General features: G+C 40.5%; 1 protein-coding gene across 4 annotated transcripts in view; it reads left to right on the top strand.

Annotated features, from left to right (window-relative positions):
• The window catches only part of kcnma1a (potassium large conductance calcium-activated channel, subfamily M, alpha member 1a), a 155,344-nt gene that overhangs the window by 60,091 nt on the left and 77,207 nt on the right, over window positions 1-18,046 (top strand). For all 4 annotated transcript variants that reach the window (XM_065959235.1, XM_065959236.1, XM_065959233.1 and 1 more), the window contains exon 3: window positions 14,635-14,696. In XM_065959235.1, the coding sequence (XP_065815307.1) occupies window positions 14,635-14,696 (62 nt within the window). The remainder of the gene's footprint in view (window positions 1-14,634; window positions 14,697-18,046) is intronic.

The raw sequence follows: 18,046 nt of genomic DNA, 5'->3' as shown, positions 1-18,046 counted from the left end.
TTAAGACAACCTCTTAGTATTCACGCAGCACGCTCTCCACGCCCTTATCCTCTCACTGTAAAATAAAGTGGTCATTTTTCATTGTCCTGATTGGAAATTGAACCAGTTATGTAAATGTAAAAACTAGGTGTTCGTTGATACATGGCGCAATTACAGTCCTAACAAAAAATGAAGGTTGCCAAAGGTGTTTAGAAATCAGAAATATACACATATAAATCCCTGTATTTACTCTGATTATGATTCTGACTAACACGATGATGCATTTAGAGAATACAAGTGGGAAATTATCCATTTGACCTTTTATTCGCTGAGACCACCCACTCGTTCCTTTGAAAACTTTCTTTCTTGGACTGTCGTCTATTAAACTGCATTCATGCAGCCACTTTGAGTTGCATTCAAATATCCCTAGAGGCAATAAATCAATCAACAGCATGTTAGGTGTTGACACGTTGCAGTGCACGTCATGAACGTATCCTCACAAAACCAGGACGACTCTCTGCAGAGTTATGTTTCATTCATGGGTTCGTTTTTTTTTTTTTTTAACAAATACCTGAGTGGAACAGGCGCACTCAAGTGTCATGTTGTCAGGGCTGAAAGGATTCTGTGTTTGGTAGAAGTCTTAAGAGAAGTAGTTTTTGTTTAATTGAAGCCTAATGGGATGCAGGGCAAAAAATAGAATAGATTGAAATCCATGAGCCAGCAGGGAGGCATGAATTATTAGCAGCAGGGGCCTTATTTAATGGTGACGCAAGATTATATTAGACTAAACTGTATCCATATTTTAATAGCAATGAGCCTAAATATCTTCTACTGTATTTTAATTGAATTTTGACTTAAGTGACTTCTCTTACTTTCAGAAAACAATACATTCTGACTGTGTCCTATTCACTTGTCTACAACACTGTCTATGCAGTGACCAGATTTAGTAGCCAAAGATAAATCTGTTATTGGTTTAAAGAAATACTTATGGCTTGATTTGCCCTAAAACCATCTGGAAATATAACAGCTTCAAATAAAATATGGCCTCCTTCTTCATGTTCACCAAAAAAAGCAAAACCAGAGAAACTTCTCTTTCTTACGTGACATTAATTTGATTTTCCGTTACTGTACTGACAAATATGACCACTGGGAATAATGTGGTGGCAACTTAAAATAGCTGAACAAAAAGTGTATCAGCACATGTAGTAAAACAAGATCTGAAAACTCCCGTGACGAGGACAAGGTGCCAAAAGAGTTACATTTTTTAAACGATTTAAAAAGTTGGATTTAAGAGGAGACTTGAGAGCCCTACAAACCGTCTGCTGGGTTTGATGTGTAGTTTTATTTTACTTGCACATGCAGTCTCTTATATAAGTAATGCAACCAGGGAAACCACCAAATCCATATTTAGAGTCATTTGTATTTAAACCATAACTAAAAATGCCTTCTTTCCTGTGCCCTTTTTTCATATTCAGTATTTATTACCGTAATTATTGAACATTTGTATACTGTGCAGCACTTCATTGCACAGATATAAAGAGATACAGGACATTTCTACAGAATACATGACAGCCAGTCCTTTACATAAAACACAACCTTAGACATGAGAAATATTCAGTCATTCTCATTATTATTCTATTGCAATTAAATTTGAAATGTAGCTAATCTACCCAACATCTCACCGCCCCCCCCCCCCCCCCCCCCCCCCCCTCCAACATTTATTCTTCCTAGCATGGGCTCATATGAAGAAATCTTAATCATTTCATCAGTCCATTCCTTTGAAGTGTGACACCTAGAGCTCCTCACGTTTTGCAGTGTGAGTCTTTGAAAATACTGAATTTGTTGCAGATATATCTTCCCAGTCCCTCTTGTGTAGGTTTTATTAGTTTCGACTTTTAGAATGTTCTGGTCTATTATCGCGTGTTCTTCCACATTTCAAGCAGCCGGCGGCTCAGAATAGGGCAGTGGCAAACACACTGACACTCTGTATAACCCCGAGGTTTGTGGACCTGTGATATCCAGCAGCCAAAAACCACACTTTTTTTACCCAGAGTTCATCTGTGTGTGTTGTTATGTCATACAGAGTGTTTCCACTGAACTCCCACATTAAATCTTTTATACATGGCTAACCTATCACTACGTTTGTTTTGCTTTTCGTATAGTTCAACAGCTGAACAGACACATTTGGCAAACAATAATGTGTCCTTCTAAATGTTGTGCGTATGCATAGTGGACATTATGGCGACTGTAACATCGGGATATTCTGCAGAATGAAAAAAGGAACCATTAAGAAGCTCATGTGGAGGATTTTGGGTGTTTGAGTTGCAAAATGTTCTCCTGTAATGTGTCAAAAGCTATTTGCAGGCGGGTCACATGCATCCTCTCATCTTCTCCACAGTGGCATAATCCCAGTATGGGTCCTCCCTTCTGTCGCATGGACAGCCCCACAATACGCACGCACACACACACACACACACACACACGCACACGCACATAAAGGTTGGACACATTTAGAGGTTGAAGACTCGCATGATATATGCGCACACTCACACACAAAGAGGTGAAGATACAACATGCACGGACGTGTACACGCTGTGGCATTTAAGCTCTTGCTGTGCCTTGAGGACGTGCTCTAATATTCTCCATTCCCTGCACTCCTCTTCAGCTGCCCTCTCTCTCGCTCTCTCTCTCTCTCTCTCTATCTCACTCTCGCTCTCATTCTGTCTCAGAGCCATTTTCTGCCACCTCTTAATTCTGCTCATGTTCCACAGGGGGTGGGAGGGAGGGCTAATTCTCATTTTTCTCTCTCCTCCCTCTCATCTCCTGTCACCATCTCCTCCATCGTTTTATCTCCTCCTTCCTTGTGTCCTCCTCTCCTCTTTTTTTGCCCTCTTGAATTCCTCTGCTTACGTTCAAGGTCAAGATCACACTGTCTGTCTCTGTGGGGAAGGCGCCTCCATTAGGTGCAGGGTGCTGCAAAGGGAAGGATGACCTGCCTTTGTGGTATATAGAGCGTACTGTACATCTTACAGAGTGCACAAGTCCACCTCTTTGTGATGTTTTAATTCCTGCAGCGACACATCTCTCAAAGTGCAGTGAAATATCCTTTTTTTTTTTTTATGAATTAATGATGCCACAAAGAAACTTTTAGAGATTTCTGAGACCGTTCGTCCCGTCCATCTGTAACAAATCCCTACAGGCCTCCTCTTCATCTCTCTCTGACAGATGCTCATTTTAGGAGCTGTCATCCTGTCAGACCTGAGAGGCTTTCCTTCATACCGTCTCTCCCCCCCCCCTACTTCACACCCTCTCCCCTGTCAATCACTGTTTTTCTGTTGCTATAGGTACAACAATTTGTGGGCATCCGTTTCACAAGGGCCACTGGGGTTAAATGGAACCAATTCCAGGGGTGCAGAGCCAGTGGTTGGAGTGTGATTTATGAGATTTAATTTATTTTCAGACATAAAAACATTGTGTGTGTGTGTGTGTGTGTGTGTGTGTGTGTGTGTGTGTGTGCATGCGTGCGTGTGTGTGTGTGGGGCGGGGGGGAGGTTCTGTAGCATGGAATACTGCTTTTTTTAAATGGCTGGGTGTGATTGATGGTTTATATATAAAAAGCTGTTTATTATCAGACTTTACAATTGGGCAATTGGTAGATCTGGAAAAGAGTATTTTTATTACAGTAAATACAACAGGGTTGGAAGACAGTTTCTTCTGTCACTTCTATTTAATCGAACAAACATTTTCCCAACAACATCATGAATTCTTTGGCTTATTGTTTGTCACGTTTTAAAGGCCCCACTTGATGTCTTGAAAATTCTTCTTCCGTCCTAAACCCGCAAAATATTAAGACTCAGAAAAGCCGAAAATACCATCAGTTCAGCTGCTAATTTTGCATCATTGCAGCTCCACTGTTATTTTAATCGAGTGCATCTGTTTGGCGAGGTATGGCTGACACGCATGCCAGAACATTAACCACAGCTGTCCACGCATGCTCTGCTCTACAACAATCTTTGTCTGCTTGTTGTAGCTTGTAAGTTTGCACCTGTCCTGCCGATGATGCCAAAGTTCATTTTAGACTGAGTCAGCGCTCTCAGAGTGTTACATTTCACACCACGATTGTATTTTCACACATCAAAATCAGGCGCGGTCCCAGTAGTATCGCCTTTCAATTTTTGCGCAGTGTCTGATTCAAATAAATGAGGATCTTCCAAAATAATCTCTGATATAGACAAACAATATGCAGAAATCGCCTGTTACCCCCCCCGATCTCTACTTGCAGAACCATTTCTTTATTTTCCAGATGTTCCAGCTCAAAATAGAGACCGGTCTTCTTCTTGCAGTTAAATGAATCCTCTTGAATGAATACCCTCTGAGAGGAAGGTTTTCGCTATATGTGCTGCATACAGTCCGATATGGGTGAGGTAGTGCATTATACAAACAGGTTGGTGTGTGGTACTGTGGAATATTTGTTTTTCATTCATCACAATGGTAACATCAACAGTATTGACGACTGAAATCAGTCAGTTTTTTCCTCATGATTATTACATGTTTTTATTCTGACTTTCTGTGGCTTTAAGGAGAAAACATACTCATCTTTTACAAACTTAACTAAGCGATGTGCAGGTTCATATCTTTTTAAAGCAGAGCTGGTTGAATAGAGGTAAATATGAAAGCCAGGTTTGCATCCCTCTACCATTCTTTTATTCACCTCCTCCATACCCCAGAGACCATCACTGCACGACCTTGGAGGGGAACACAAAAGGAGCTGGCGATGGAAGGGTCGGCTAAGAGTAGATACAGACAGAGAGAAAAGAGACAGGACTGTGTCGCACAAAGCCTCTCTTCTTCCCCTCACTCTGACCGCACAAATAAGATATATCTCAACGACCTCAACGCTATCACTATCTTTTCTTACAAATATACCTAATGTATGTTTCTTTCTGTATTCAGAGGTTGTGGTAAAATATGAACTCAGGGGAACTGGTATTTTCAGAAAAACAATGCTCAGGACAAATAAAAAGCAGAGATGTGTGTCTATCAGAGGGCTAAAGTTAAAAACTCTGACAATTATTTAAACTTTTTACATGTATTCATTTCTTAATAAGAAAATAAACTAATATAAAGGTGAGGTATAGCAGTCAGTATTCATGAGAAGGTTAACTCGTTGTTTTAGTTCAAAAATATTCTAAATATTTTTTGGATTAAATTATTTTTTTATGGTGTAGCTCAAACTTGGCATAATTAAAGAGTTGCCTATATGTTATGTTATAGGTATAATAAGGAGGGGCATAGATAGCCGAGTGGTTAGGAAGCACCCCACATGTTGAGTCAATAGTGCTAAAAGTCAAAAGTGGGCGACCCAGGTTCAAGTCCAACCAGGAGCTCCTTTCCCGGATGTCATTCCCAACTTTCTCTCCCGGTGAATTCCTACTCTGTCTGCTGTCCAATCCAAATCAATGCATAAAGCCCAGAAATAAATCTTCAAAGATCAGTCAATCATTCATTCTTATCTCCTTTGTATTACTTATACTGTCTTACACTATTCCCCCTTTCGACTTGAATCAACTGAACAGTGAATGTGCAGCAGGTTTAGAAAACAAACACAAGCAGCAGTGCTAAACTTACCCAGGCTTCAAACGGTATCCTGCCTATTTTTGTCCTTCCAACTTCCTACAATGATTTATTAATTGCATATCTAAGGTCTGGTTCGAATGAGGTCTGTTCTGTGGAAAGTCAAATGCTGTTTTATGAAGACAGACTTAAATTAAATTACTGTGTATTTACCTTATCCTTTCTATTCATATGACTAGGGACTGTTTTGGAACAAAATTGGATAAGGGAATCGACATTATAGGAAAGGGCTCCGAGGAAAAAAGGTTCAGAAACATTGATCTAGAGCAGGGGTGGGCAACTGGCGGCTCGGGGGCCACATGCAGCCCCCATCAACCCTCAACCTGGCCCTAAGGCCAATATTTATATATAAATTAATTGGAAACATGAAGAAAACAAGTCAAAATCTGCCATTAAATCATGATCACCATAATAATATTAGATCACTGGTATATGTTGAGTTAAATTTGAGACATAATTGACTGTAATCGTTATTGTATCCTACAATTTGGCCCTCTCGCAGTGAGAATTAAATGAATGTGGCCCTTGCTTTGACCAAAGTTGCTCATCCCTGATTTAGAGGGATAGAGTGAATGAGATTTGTACCAAAAGTAAAGCGTTGAATATGTTCATAGCTGTAAAGTTGTCCATGTTTTTACCGTTCGACATGTAACCAGTTTGCTGCTTGCTCACTTGTTGGCAAGGTCCCATAGTGACTATCCGAAAGGGAGGCAAATTGCTACCTGTAGCTTCAGTCAATAAATCCATTCTCCTCTAGTGCTTGTATTCTTGGACAAGGACAGTAGTCCAGTTAAACGGCCTATTAGAGCTCTAACCGTAGCTTAGTCTTAAAGGTGGATGTGAACTTACTGAACCTAAGGTGGACATTTTAACAAGCCCTCATTAATTTTTTATTAATTCCTGTGAATTTGCTGGGTTGTTATGACTCAGAATAGGAGCTCAAAAACGGATGGTGAGTCTTTTGCTCATTTTCTGAACAAACCTGTTGGTGGCTGTATTCATTTTTTTTTTATCATCTTTGACTTTTAAAACCTGTCTGTGTTTGAAAATGTATGTCCAGCCGGTAAGAATGCTCTGGTATGAATCCGTATGCCTGTATAGCTCTGTTCAGTTGCTCACTGAGAATCAGTAGTCCGGGTTGAGTTGTGCAGCTCCAGCGTGTGACTGGAATACAAAGTGTGTTTTTTTTTTTTCTAACAGAATGTCAGATCATGCCTACACCAGTGGAGCCGTCTCCAGCCCCCTGCCATTTGAGAAAGAGTGAAAGGGGAGATCACGATGTGTGCTGATGTATGGTTGTATGCCATCAAAGTTTAATGGAGGTTTCATTTGTTGACATTCCCCTCAGTGAGCGGCTCACACTCTCGCCTCGTGCAGTGACATGTGATTCTGTTCCCTTTGTGCGGAAATCTGCATTGACGCAAGGCACGCGTCTGAGAATGTTGCAGAATTTGTTATGGAGGCAAACCTTCATAATGGATGCAAATGTTTGTTCTGCGGTGTAAACATTGTGACGATTAGATCACGCAGGGAAAGCTATAGATTTGCATAATGTTATCCCTTTCAGTGACGTATGCGATTCTGAGAAAATCTGTAACAAATATGAATGACTCTCATCTGACTGCAGATGCTTTGATGTGATGAAACCTGCTCTAAAAGGCAGACGTATACGATATGGGATTAAAGCCAAAGGAAAGCAGAAACAGCACACTGGTTTGGCAGCTTTTGCTTGGCCGTGGACCTCTGAAATCCTCTCTGGCTGTGGCATCAATCGGACATTTTGGAACTCGTCTTTCTGGCTAACTCAGCGAGCCAGGCCGGATTAATGAACAAGCTTATCCTGATACCATGCTGGACTGACGGGCATTCTTGATGCCCCACCAAGGATTCCCCCCATGTAATCTGGGGGAAACCATTAAGATCCTTAGAAAGTGTTTATTTCAGTGTTTGTCAGGAGGAAAAGTGGTATTATTCTAGTCCAGATTGCCTCTCATTTCTCACCTCTCTACACTTGCCTCACGGATATTTATTTTCCAGCCTTTGATGTCGACCTCTAGAAGCTCTCTCATAATAGCATGCAAATCAGCTCACAATCGAGCTTCCTCATTAGCCCCAGGCTTTGGATATTTTTAATATTTTGCACCAGTAGACTTCTTATTTTAAAAAGAAAAAAGCTGTAGATTAAAAGTTCAAACTTTCTTCTTTTTACGCTGAGCAGTGGGGTCCATGAAGCTTTGAATTCACTTTTTTTTATTGCAGTAGACGTCCTATTTACACAGGAAGTTAGCAAATTGCTCTAAGTTTCAAAAGTTGGATCATAATTGTCACTTACAATCATACTTGATTATCACCCAACGACACAGAAGATTTCTATCCTCTCCTGCGTAGTTTGTGTAATCATGATAAAGCCTTCTGACCTCACCAGCAGAATTATTTCATTAAAGCTACATAAATACAGTTTTAAAGATAGATTATTTGACAATGCCACTTTCATGTTGCCAATTGGGTTTGTTGACTGCGCATTGAAAATGCAAGGTTGCCATTTAGACCCATTTTGCCTGATGTTCAGTAGCCATAAGTCACCATTATGGACGAGAGGGTTGATTACCAAAGTATCAGAATACAGTGAATGCCTGTTGCAAATGTATAAGCTCTAGTAGTAGTAGTTGAATATTGTGTTTCCCGCAGAATGAGATTCAAATTGTGGTGGTAATTGATATATCTAGCTAACAAAGCTCATGGACTGTAGCCGACTGTCTACTAGCTTGCCGAGATCTCCAAAGGAAGAGCGAGTGGTGTGGACTGACATGAACCAACGACTTAAAACAGCTCTCCTTCTCATCACCTGGACGCTGTTTTCTCTTCGCGGAAAAAGCCGCATTTTGGTAAGGGACGTATAGAGGTTTGACCCCCTTTAGAGCCAGCCTCAAGTGGACACCTTAGGAACTGTAGTTACTTGCGCTTATGAGTTCACGTCTTTAATTTCTTAGAAGGTTGCTGTTGTTGTTTTTCTATATAAAGGTGGTGACACTTCTGTTTGTCTAAGCTACAGAGACCACTTCACTGAGTCAATGATGCAAATATGCTTTGAAGGCAGTTTGAAGCCCCTCATAAACCACTGTCATCCTCCGCGTCCGCATGAGTATCCTGATCCCAAGCACAGAGGAGTGAGAAGACTTATAAGTCAGCGCTCCTGTGACCTGGGTAGTTGGCCTTAATATGAAGCGATTATTCCTTACCTTGTCAGCACACATCACCTGTTTGTTCCGCTCTATCTGTGTCCCAGGGTGCACTTAGGGGACAGACGAAGTCATTATACTGGATCCCTGTTAGAGGAGGAAGTCTTGTGTGAAATTTTGGCTTTAGGGCACTTCATATTGCTTCCACCCCCGTGATGAGCTCACAGAATTCTCCAGACTGCCAAATAACCTGAGAGCTTGAGACTCGCACGTGTGTTTATGCATAGAAGTTGGCGTTATTATGTGTTAACAGTTCCGATGGTGTCATGTGAGAGCTGCCACCCCTAGCCCAGTTGCCGAGCTGGAACCTGAAACCAGCACACACACGCACATAGATACACGGTTTCTCTATGCCTTCGTCGTCCAGTCCTCCTGGTGCAGTGCACGTCGGGAAAACATCTGACAGACTTGGCTTTGCACTTTAAATTTAGAAAGGGTTACACCAATGAAAGCCTACACGGCTATTAAAGAGAAGACGTAGACATCACGTCCGAATTCTGCTCCTCGTCTGACTGACATGATCGGGCGTGTGTCAGTCTGTTGCCAACAAATGTGACTCACTCGTGCCACCTCACATCATGAATCATGAAAATTGCACATAAACAACCTCATTAAGTACTTTACAACTACTACAGATGCAGCAGCAGCTATACTGGGCAATCCCGCTGCTGAGTTTCTTCTGTAAATTTCTCACTTTGTTGTGTAGGCGGAGGGAATGCCCCTCGTTATTATTACCATTCTTGTAGGTTTCCCCCTGAGTGTTATTACTTTGCTCCTGATTTGCTGTGGCGGTTGCTCGGTTGGTTGTCTTTGGTAGATTGTGGGTTTGAGGTCGACAGCTCTTAGACACTGTGTGAAGAGAGAGTGTGTGTGTGTGTGTGTGTGTGTGTGTGTGAGAGAGAGAGAGAGAGAGAGGGGAAAATAAAGGGTAGGGGTGGGGGGTTGGTGGTGGGTGGACTGGCTTTCACAGCTGAATAACTGGGTCAGTTTAAGATGATGACGCTTCTGATCTCCTCAGCTCATCGCGGGGTATTCACTGTTCACTGCTTGGCTTTGCAGCGAGCGACCGCTGCTCGGTCATACTTCTCCTTTTTCACTTTTTTCCCCCTTAAGTCAGTATAGACACAAAATAGCTGCAGGGAAATGTCTGTGTTTGTAGTATGTGCAATGTGTAATGGTGCTTCTACATGTTAGATGAACACTCAGTGCCAGAGAAATCCGTCATTAGACTGTAAGGGGGCGGCAGTAGCTCAGTCTGTAGGGACTTGGGTTGGGAATCGGAGGGTCGCCATGTTCACGTGCCAGTGTGGACCCAGTCTGGAAATTGGTTTGGTAGCTGGAGAGGTGCCAGATCACTTCCTGAGCACTGGCGAGTGGCCGTGGAGCAAGGCACCGACCCACCCACCAGCTCAGGAGCTCTGAGCTGAACACACTCTCTCTCTCTCCCCTGATTTCTGACTCAATGCAATGTCCTATCTCTAAATAAAGGTAAAAAAAAGCCCAAAAATAAAACAAAAATAAATTAAAATGCCATTAACAAGCTTTAATTTTTATCACGTTGTTACAATCTAATCGACCAAATAAATGTAGCAGAAGCAGACATACTGTAATTCTCTTCCTTGTTTGTCTGGTAGAAGCCACAAAGAAACGTCATCCACCAACAGTTCAGTTGGAGATTAAGGCTGTATTTATAGGGTCACACAATCCAGCTCTCAGGACAAGTTAAGGTAGATGAATCTTATTTCCAATTTTGTGGGCGCCTCCATCTTGCGGTGTGGCCGCCATAACTGTGGTGGAATCTCAGCGTCTGCTGCTGACTGTTACAACAGCATAGATCATATGTATTAAAAATGTCTTCTACTGGTTTCTAAAAGTGAAATGACATAGTAGGTTATGTAAACAGAATATTGTTCACTTCTCAGGACAGCCACAGATGTTGTTGGGAGACACCACCACAGTAATGATTTAAAAAAAGGGAACGATGTCTTTAACAGGAATCCAGTATCTATACTTTTCCTAAACTCCACTTCGGCTTGTAGAATCTAGCCGTGTGAGAGCAATTTATTTAATTCAATAGCATGTTCTGAACTATTTTGCATTGTACTCTTATTAAATTGTAAAATTTATGATTGGCAGAATCAAAAGCATTGCAGCAGAACCAGACCTTTTTTTTAACCCATGCATTTCTTCATACATGCCTTATAACATCTAATCCAGATGCAGCATCTACCACCAACAGTCCAGCAGGTGATTCAGGCATCTCATGCTGTGCTTGTCAAATTAATCATTCAGACAAATTGCCCAAAAAGACACGAGGACTGGACATAAAAAGTCTAGTGAGCTCCATTCTTTCTGATTTCTCAGAGATTTGATAAATTCTCTCCTCCAGTGCAGGTGCAACCAAACCTGGAAACGTATCAGACTTTGTGCAGCCTCCTCTGGAGTGTCAATAGACTTCAGTCCACACATGAAATGTATTCAAACTCCGTAAGAGCTGCAGCAGACTTTGATGTGTAAATGCAGTTGACTTCCCGGCTAAATTGGTTGAAGTGCTTGCTTGAGTGTGTTTGCTTGGTTTGGCTTTGGTGTCACTTTGCGCTTGCAAAAAACTCATTATAGGCACACAGAGATATGTCATCTCTTCCCTGTGGCATTTGAAGAAAATTTGAATCGCTTTTACTTCATGTGTTTACCGTAATTTGTTTTAAAAGTATTTCTTTACCTGTCATTTTTAGTCTGGGTTTTCCTTGTATTAAATCATTATTGATATTAATTGTTCACTTTTTTTTCTATCCCTGTTAGGCATTTTAATATCATAGAGAAATAAATATGACTTGACTTGAATTGACCAACCACCGTGTGGGCAAATTACATAATTCATGTATAGAAGACACAGCATTGTTTGAATCAAATAATGCCCTCCAGTCAACTGTTTCCTTCCCCATTTAGACCGGCAGAGTGCTTCTCATTCAGAAAGCCTGATGTTATCACAGAGTTTCAGCTTGAGCCTCCTCCCCGTCTCTTTTGTCTGGAGCATCATTGATGCGTTCAGCTCGTAAGGTTATTCCAACCCTGGACAACCCTGTGGCCAGGATTGCCATCGTTCTCCATTCAAGCAGCAAACCATTAAAGATGCACAGAGAAGGGGGTGTTTACTTAATACCTCAGCCACAATGCACTGAATCAATCTAAAGGACCATCACATGAAAGTAATCAAGCTCCCACCATCAATAATGAATGGCACAATCAGCAGGGTCCCATTGTGGAAGGCTGAATGGGAGAAAAGATCGCAGGGGAGGAGCTCTTGAGCATCGCTATGCTGTTCAGCTGTTGCAAAGATGATCATTATGATGAGACCAGAGTGAATCATGTTATGTTTGAGAGTGCAGCATACTGGAGTGGATTTGTTGGATCAAGAAACAAGAAAAAGCCGACTTAACTTTCAATGAATTTTATTCAAAAAGGTCAATTTTTTTCTGCATGCAGAAATATGAAAGAAACATGTCATCAGCTTTTTGGGACTATAGTACACCCAGCACAAAGCGCAGATGTCTCTCCTATCTTCCACCTGACACAGTTTTCATTTTCATGCCCAGCACCTGTGTCACTGAAATTGCAAATGACCTTGAGCCCCGGTTAGCATAAAGTGATGAATGTCTTAAAATGAGGTGTGTTCAGGCACAAAGGTGGTGAGTTCCTATATTGAGGACGCAGAAATAGACTGTGCCTTAGACCAACACTAGCTATCCTCCATGCACGCATGCTCTGCTGGTGCTGTCTAATACACTCAGAAACACTCACACACTCTCATGCAACTGAGAGCTGGACCTATAACAATACTTTTACATACTGTGGCTATGAGTTCCATTGACAATCAAGCCCAGTGATACACACTGTCAAATGTACATCACTCACGCTTTACACGTATGTGAAATCATGTTGTTTATGTGAAAAATAACCATGTTTACATTGCATGTAATCAGCTACTGAATTTGAAGGTATGTTTCAATCAATTTATCAAACATCTTTATGAATCCAACAAGTGGGAATTGGTTAGAGGCAGAGTGCATTTTTAACTAAAGCACAAAAATATATACAAATGCAAAGAGGCAATGGGATCCCACATTTTTACAGATGACTATACTGATAAATATCAAACATATATCAGGCTGTTAAGAAGGTAAAATAATTCTACATTTCATATACTTATATTTTAAAGACAGATTTTTAGACATTGATTGCCTGGTCTGACTTTATTAATGTCTCTAAATTGACTGACTGGCGAGTAATAGTTCAATGTATGGCTGATAAGGTAAAGTAAGGCAATGCATCTCGTAATTGAATTCCCTTGGTTGTTTTTCTAAATCATTTAAACCTTTTAAACCTATTCTTTTAAAAGCGTGCATTAAGACTCTCTTAAAGATTGAAACGCTTGTCTAGATGCCAGGCTCGGGTGCACGTAGCCTTACCTTACTTTACCTTAGCAGTCCTTGAAACATTATACAGACAACAGTCCAGTAGGGTCACTAACTCAAACAATGGAAGCATTGACGCAGTGTAGAAGTTGATGAGTGCATGTCAACACTTGATATTTTCTCTCTAAGCACTTCCTCTCAACACTCGCTACACACATTGTTTCTCCTCTTGTGGTCGGTTGAGTTCACAAATGTTCCCTGTGATAGTACTGGTGTGACTTAACTCCGCCTTTGCAGGGTGTGTGTCCAGAATTTTTGATTTCGTCGGCCCAGCTGGGGTCATATGACCTATGCAAAGGTGGGATGAAGTTAATGTGTTTGCTGTGCACACAAACATCCAGTTAGCATTAATTTATGTGTGACTAATGAACAGTTTTTAGTCGAATAACAATTCATGTGCGGATTCAAATATCTACCTGGGCATTAAACTGTAAATGGTTGATTATTTATTGTCATCTGAATCCATGGTATCTGTAAATACTGTAACTGCTACATCTTTAACACAGCTTGTATATACAGAAACCTTATACTGCCATATTTATTTCAGCACCATTATACTCCCATTGCAGTTTGTGTTACCTTTTTCTATTGTTGCGTCAGTGCATTGAGATAATATAAAACAGTACTCAAATTCCCATTATGTGAACGCATACCTGGCCAACAACGCTTATTCTTTTTGTCATTTATTTACCTTTTTTGCCTCCATTCATCATATCTAGTGAAACTTCTCACGTTCAAGTAGGCTATAATTAAGCTTTTATTTCCTAGGTTTATTCTTCTTTTAAATTCAAAAGATAACACAATACAATAGTACTACACAAATCTTCCTAAAATAATTCCCCCCAAAATGAGATGTTTCTACAAAAGTCATTAATAAAGCACCAAAAAAAGGAATATGAAACTAGCTGATTTGAACTAAAGACCCGCCTCTGATAGCCAATCGATATTAAGCATTAAATCAATCAATACATTATTATTCATTCTGCCAAATCATACCGAAGATGATCTCAACATTAGTCACAGAAACCTTACATGAATCCACCAATAGTCAACATTTGCAGTAAGAACTTCCTTGTAACAGGCCGAAACGTGAAGCAGAACCAGACTCACTGGTGAACAACAATCTGCCATGACCCGTTTGGCTGAGAAATTGGGATAACAACTGCTGTTGCCTTTTGTGTACACCCCAACTGAATACAAGACTTATTTAGCATATTAATGTTCACAGTGAGCAACCTTTTATTTTTGCTCTGTTCATGAAACTAATGTCTTCTTCCTCTGTGTCTTCTGTGTCGTTTTCTCCCCAGGTGGTGTTAGTCTTTGCACTCAGCATCGGGGCCCTCGGAATATACTTTATAGACTCCTCGGAGTAAGTATTCATTTCATGACCTATATTCTGAAACAAGTGAAAAACTTCCCAGCAGCTACACTGATGATGAAATATAGATACAATGAACTTTGAATGTATTAGGTGCATGCAATTACATTGGCCTTAATGCTGTATCTGAATAATATGAAAACATGCATCCTTACTCATCTCCACACACTGCAATCTCTGAAATGCTAATTCACACCCCCACAAGTACTCACAAGAACACACACAGTACACACGCGCACACACACACACACACACACACATGTACATCTGCATCTTAGGATTTTTCAATGGGAGGCCTGTCAGTTTCCATGGTAACAGAGACAGGCAGATACAGTGCAGGCAGTATTGAGGAGCCTGTTCTCTGTGTGAGTAAGTCAGTGTGTGTGTGTGTATTGTCAGTTTATGCGTATCCCTGGCTGGCAGTCACCCAGAGACAGATTGCAGGCCTGGCATCTCTCCGGTAACCACTGCAGCTACTTTCACACAATCCAGACCCAAAGTGCACCTTTTAAAGGGATAGTTGGATGTATTTTGAAGTCTTGTTAGTTTTCTCCCTGGAAGAAATATTGACTCATTAGCTCTGGCAGGGATCCAAATGTCAGGCAATAGTTGTGAGATGCATCATTATCAGGTTGAAAAGAACACCATCTAAAAGAAGCTGGGAACCATTTCTCTCATCCTAGTTTACTATGGTAGGTTGTGTGCTGGAAAACATTCCTATTGGTCATGAAAACATTTTCAATCCTTTTAGTTTAGCAATAAATAGCAGAACACAACAGTAAAAGGTGTTATCTTTCCAAGACTCATTTCTTCTAATTTACAACTTGAAACAGAATGTTTGGCAGCAACTCTTCACCTCTTCACTTTAATTTCCACAAGCACACAGTGCCAAGTGAATGACTAGTAATCTCTCTTTCCACAGTGACTCAAACATACAGATTTGAAAATGAAGTGTGGCAATTTATCGTTTCCAATTATGTAAAAGTTGATGCATTTGCCTCTGGCTGTGAACAAACCAAACTGTGTTTCCATTCCCTGAAATGACTCAGTGTGACTTTGACTGCACTGTATTTCATGCACCACTGACTTACCAAAATCAAGTCTCAAATATTTACTTTGGTGCCTGAGGTTATGGAATGTTTATTGCAAAGCGACCATGACAAATAAAACATACAACTCTATGGGAAGACCATTTCCCTTCGTCTGATAGCTACAGTGCAATGTTTTTTAAGTATGGGCTAGCTTACTGTAGTTTGATTTCACTTAAATACAGTATCTGTGGACTTATATGCCTGAGGCCACTTAAAGTCTAAAAACAGATCCAGAGATTTAATCTAAAATCCAAGTTACAAAGCCTTATCTTTGCAGCAATGGTGAATTATGCCTGGCATGACATCACCCATATGTACAGGATTAAATGTATACCTACTGCCTCTCTGTCTCTCGTTCATATTAGTAGAAAAATAATGGATCTGAGAGAAATGTTTTTACTATAAAAGTCCCATTTAATATTTAGCTGAGAGGAGTGACATGTTGATTGATAGAGCAATAACTAAATGAGGATAACAAATTAGGGATGAACATTAAACATATTATGCTGCCAGTTTCATTTGAAACAGCAATTTTGCATCTGGGTTTCTAAATCATTATTGACCACATGAGTTTTCAGCAATCAATGACTCATTCAAATCTTGTCAAAAGCAGCCCGAATGAATGGGATGCAGAAACAGCCAATTGTTGCATTTCGGATGTTGCAACCTTTAAATAACAGACTATTCTTTATGTTACACAATGTTCATTTAAGTGGTGCAAATCCTCCTTGTTACATTATAGATTTTACATGTTGCATTGCCCTGTGCACTTCAACTTTGGAAAGGCTGTAAATAATCTGTAAGAGATGCATCGCCATGAGGTCTAGAGTGACATTGACATTATTAAGAGTCTAAGTTGACACCTGAGTCAGCTGTAGCAGATCCACTCGACAATAACAGGGGATGGTTGGTAGCACAAGGTGCTGCAGAGCTGTACTTTCGCTCATATTTTCTCCTTTCATTTTGTATGTTACAGTACACTTTGAGTGTATTTTCATGTGAGCTGCCTTCCCTGAGGCATCGCCCTGATCTCTCTGTGCTCCCATTAAGCTGAGGCCCCTCTCTACCCTCATCATCATGATTAGCTCAAGCTTGTCACTTGAGTGTGCACGTCCTCTCAAGGGGGACTACTGATCATCCCAGAGCAGGTTCAGCCGGCTGTGGGGGCTTTAACAACCTAAAAATGGCCAGGCATGTGTTACAGTATAGGAAACTTTCACTACAATAACTGTTAGTTTTACACTAACACTAACTAACACTACACTCGTAGTCACATCTAATTGGGACGCCCTGCAGCTAAATCTGTCTCAAATGTCTCTTAGGAAAGTCCTGTTTTCCTCTGGACAAACATCTATATGACATATAATCAAATGTCAGAAATTATGTCAGGAAAAGGAAACCTGCGAAAAAATCAGTAAGGGTATAATGGCTCAAAATATGAATGTCACAAAGACATGTTGATATTGTATTATATACAAATGTTACAATCATAAACTGAACCAAAGTCTTGGACAAAATCCATGGTGTCTTGGCATCTTACATGAAATTCAATTAAAATAAATAAATTGTACTCAACATAATTATGTTCATATGTTACATCAATAAATGATATAAAAAGTGTATTGACAGGTTGTTACAAAAAAGCCAGTGTGTAAGCCTGAGAGAAAAATAGAAAGGGGATGGAGTGGAAGCCAATTAAATAAGCTGAGGCACAATGAACTCAGGTGTAGGCTGTTTTTTAATGTCCCTTCCCTACTCCGCCCATTGGCTCTTTAACCAGGAAGCCAAACCAACCAGATCAGCATCAGGCAAAGAAGATTGAATAAGCACTTTAGTCCAATCCTTAAAAAGTGATGGCCAGTTTTCACAACTTGGTTGACTTCTTGGCTTCACTTACATCCTGATATTATTATGGTCAAGTCTTTTGCTCTACTGTTTTCCAACATCCACCAAAATCCTAAGAAATACTTCTCAGGGTTCCAACAGAAACCACAATGCCTCTAGATAAAACATCTTCTTATTTACGTTCAGATTCTACGTTCACATGGAGATCATTGTTTGTAGAGATTTGTAATAGTCAAACAAGAAAGCTGAAAAATAGGGACGCACCGATATATTGGTTGACTATTGGTATCGGATGATTTCAGCTTTTGTTGGCGCACATCGGCCAATCGGAAAATAATGTGGCATGGATCGTCTTTGAGAAAGATCAGCCACAAGATAAGTTCCAGTGACTTTTGAGAGGAGGTA

Source organism: Labrus bergylta, chromosome 10 (assembly GCF_963930695.1).
Source record: "Labrus bergylta chromosome 10, fLabBer1.1, whole genome shotgun sequence".
Lineage (NCBI taxonomy): Eukaryota > Metazoa > Chordata > Actinopteri > Labriformes > Labridae > Labrus > Labrus bergylta.
This window is presented reverse-complemented; position numbering and strand designations above follow the sequence as displayed.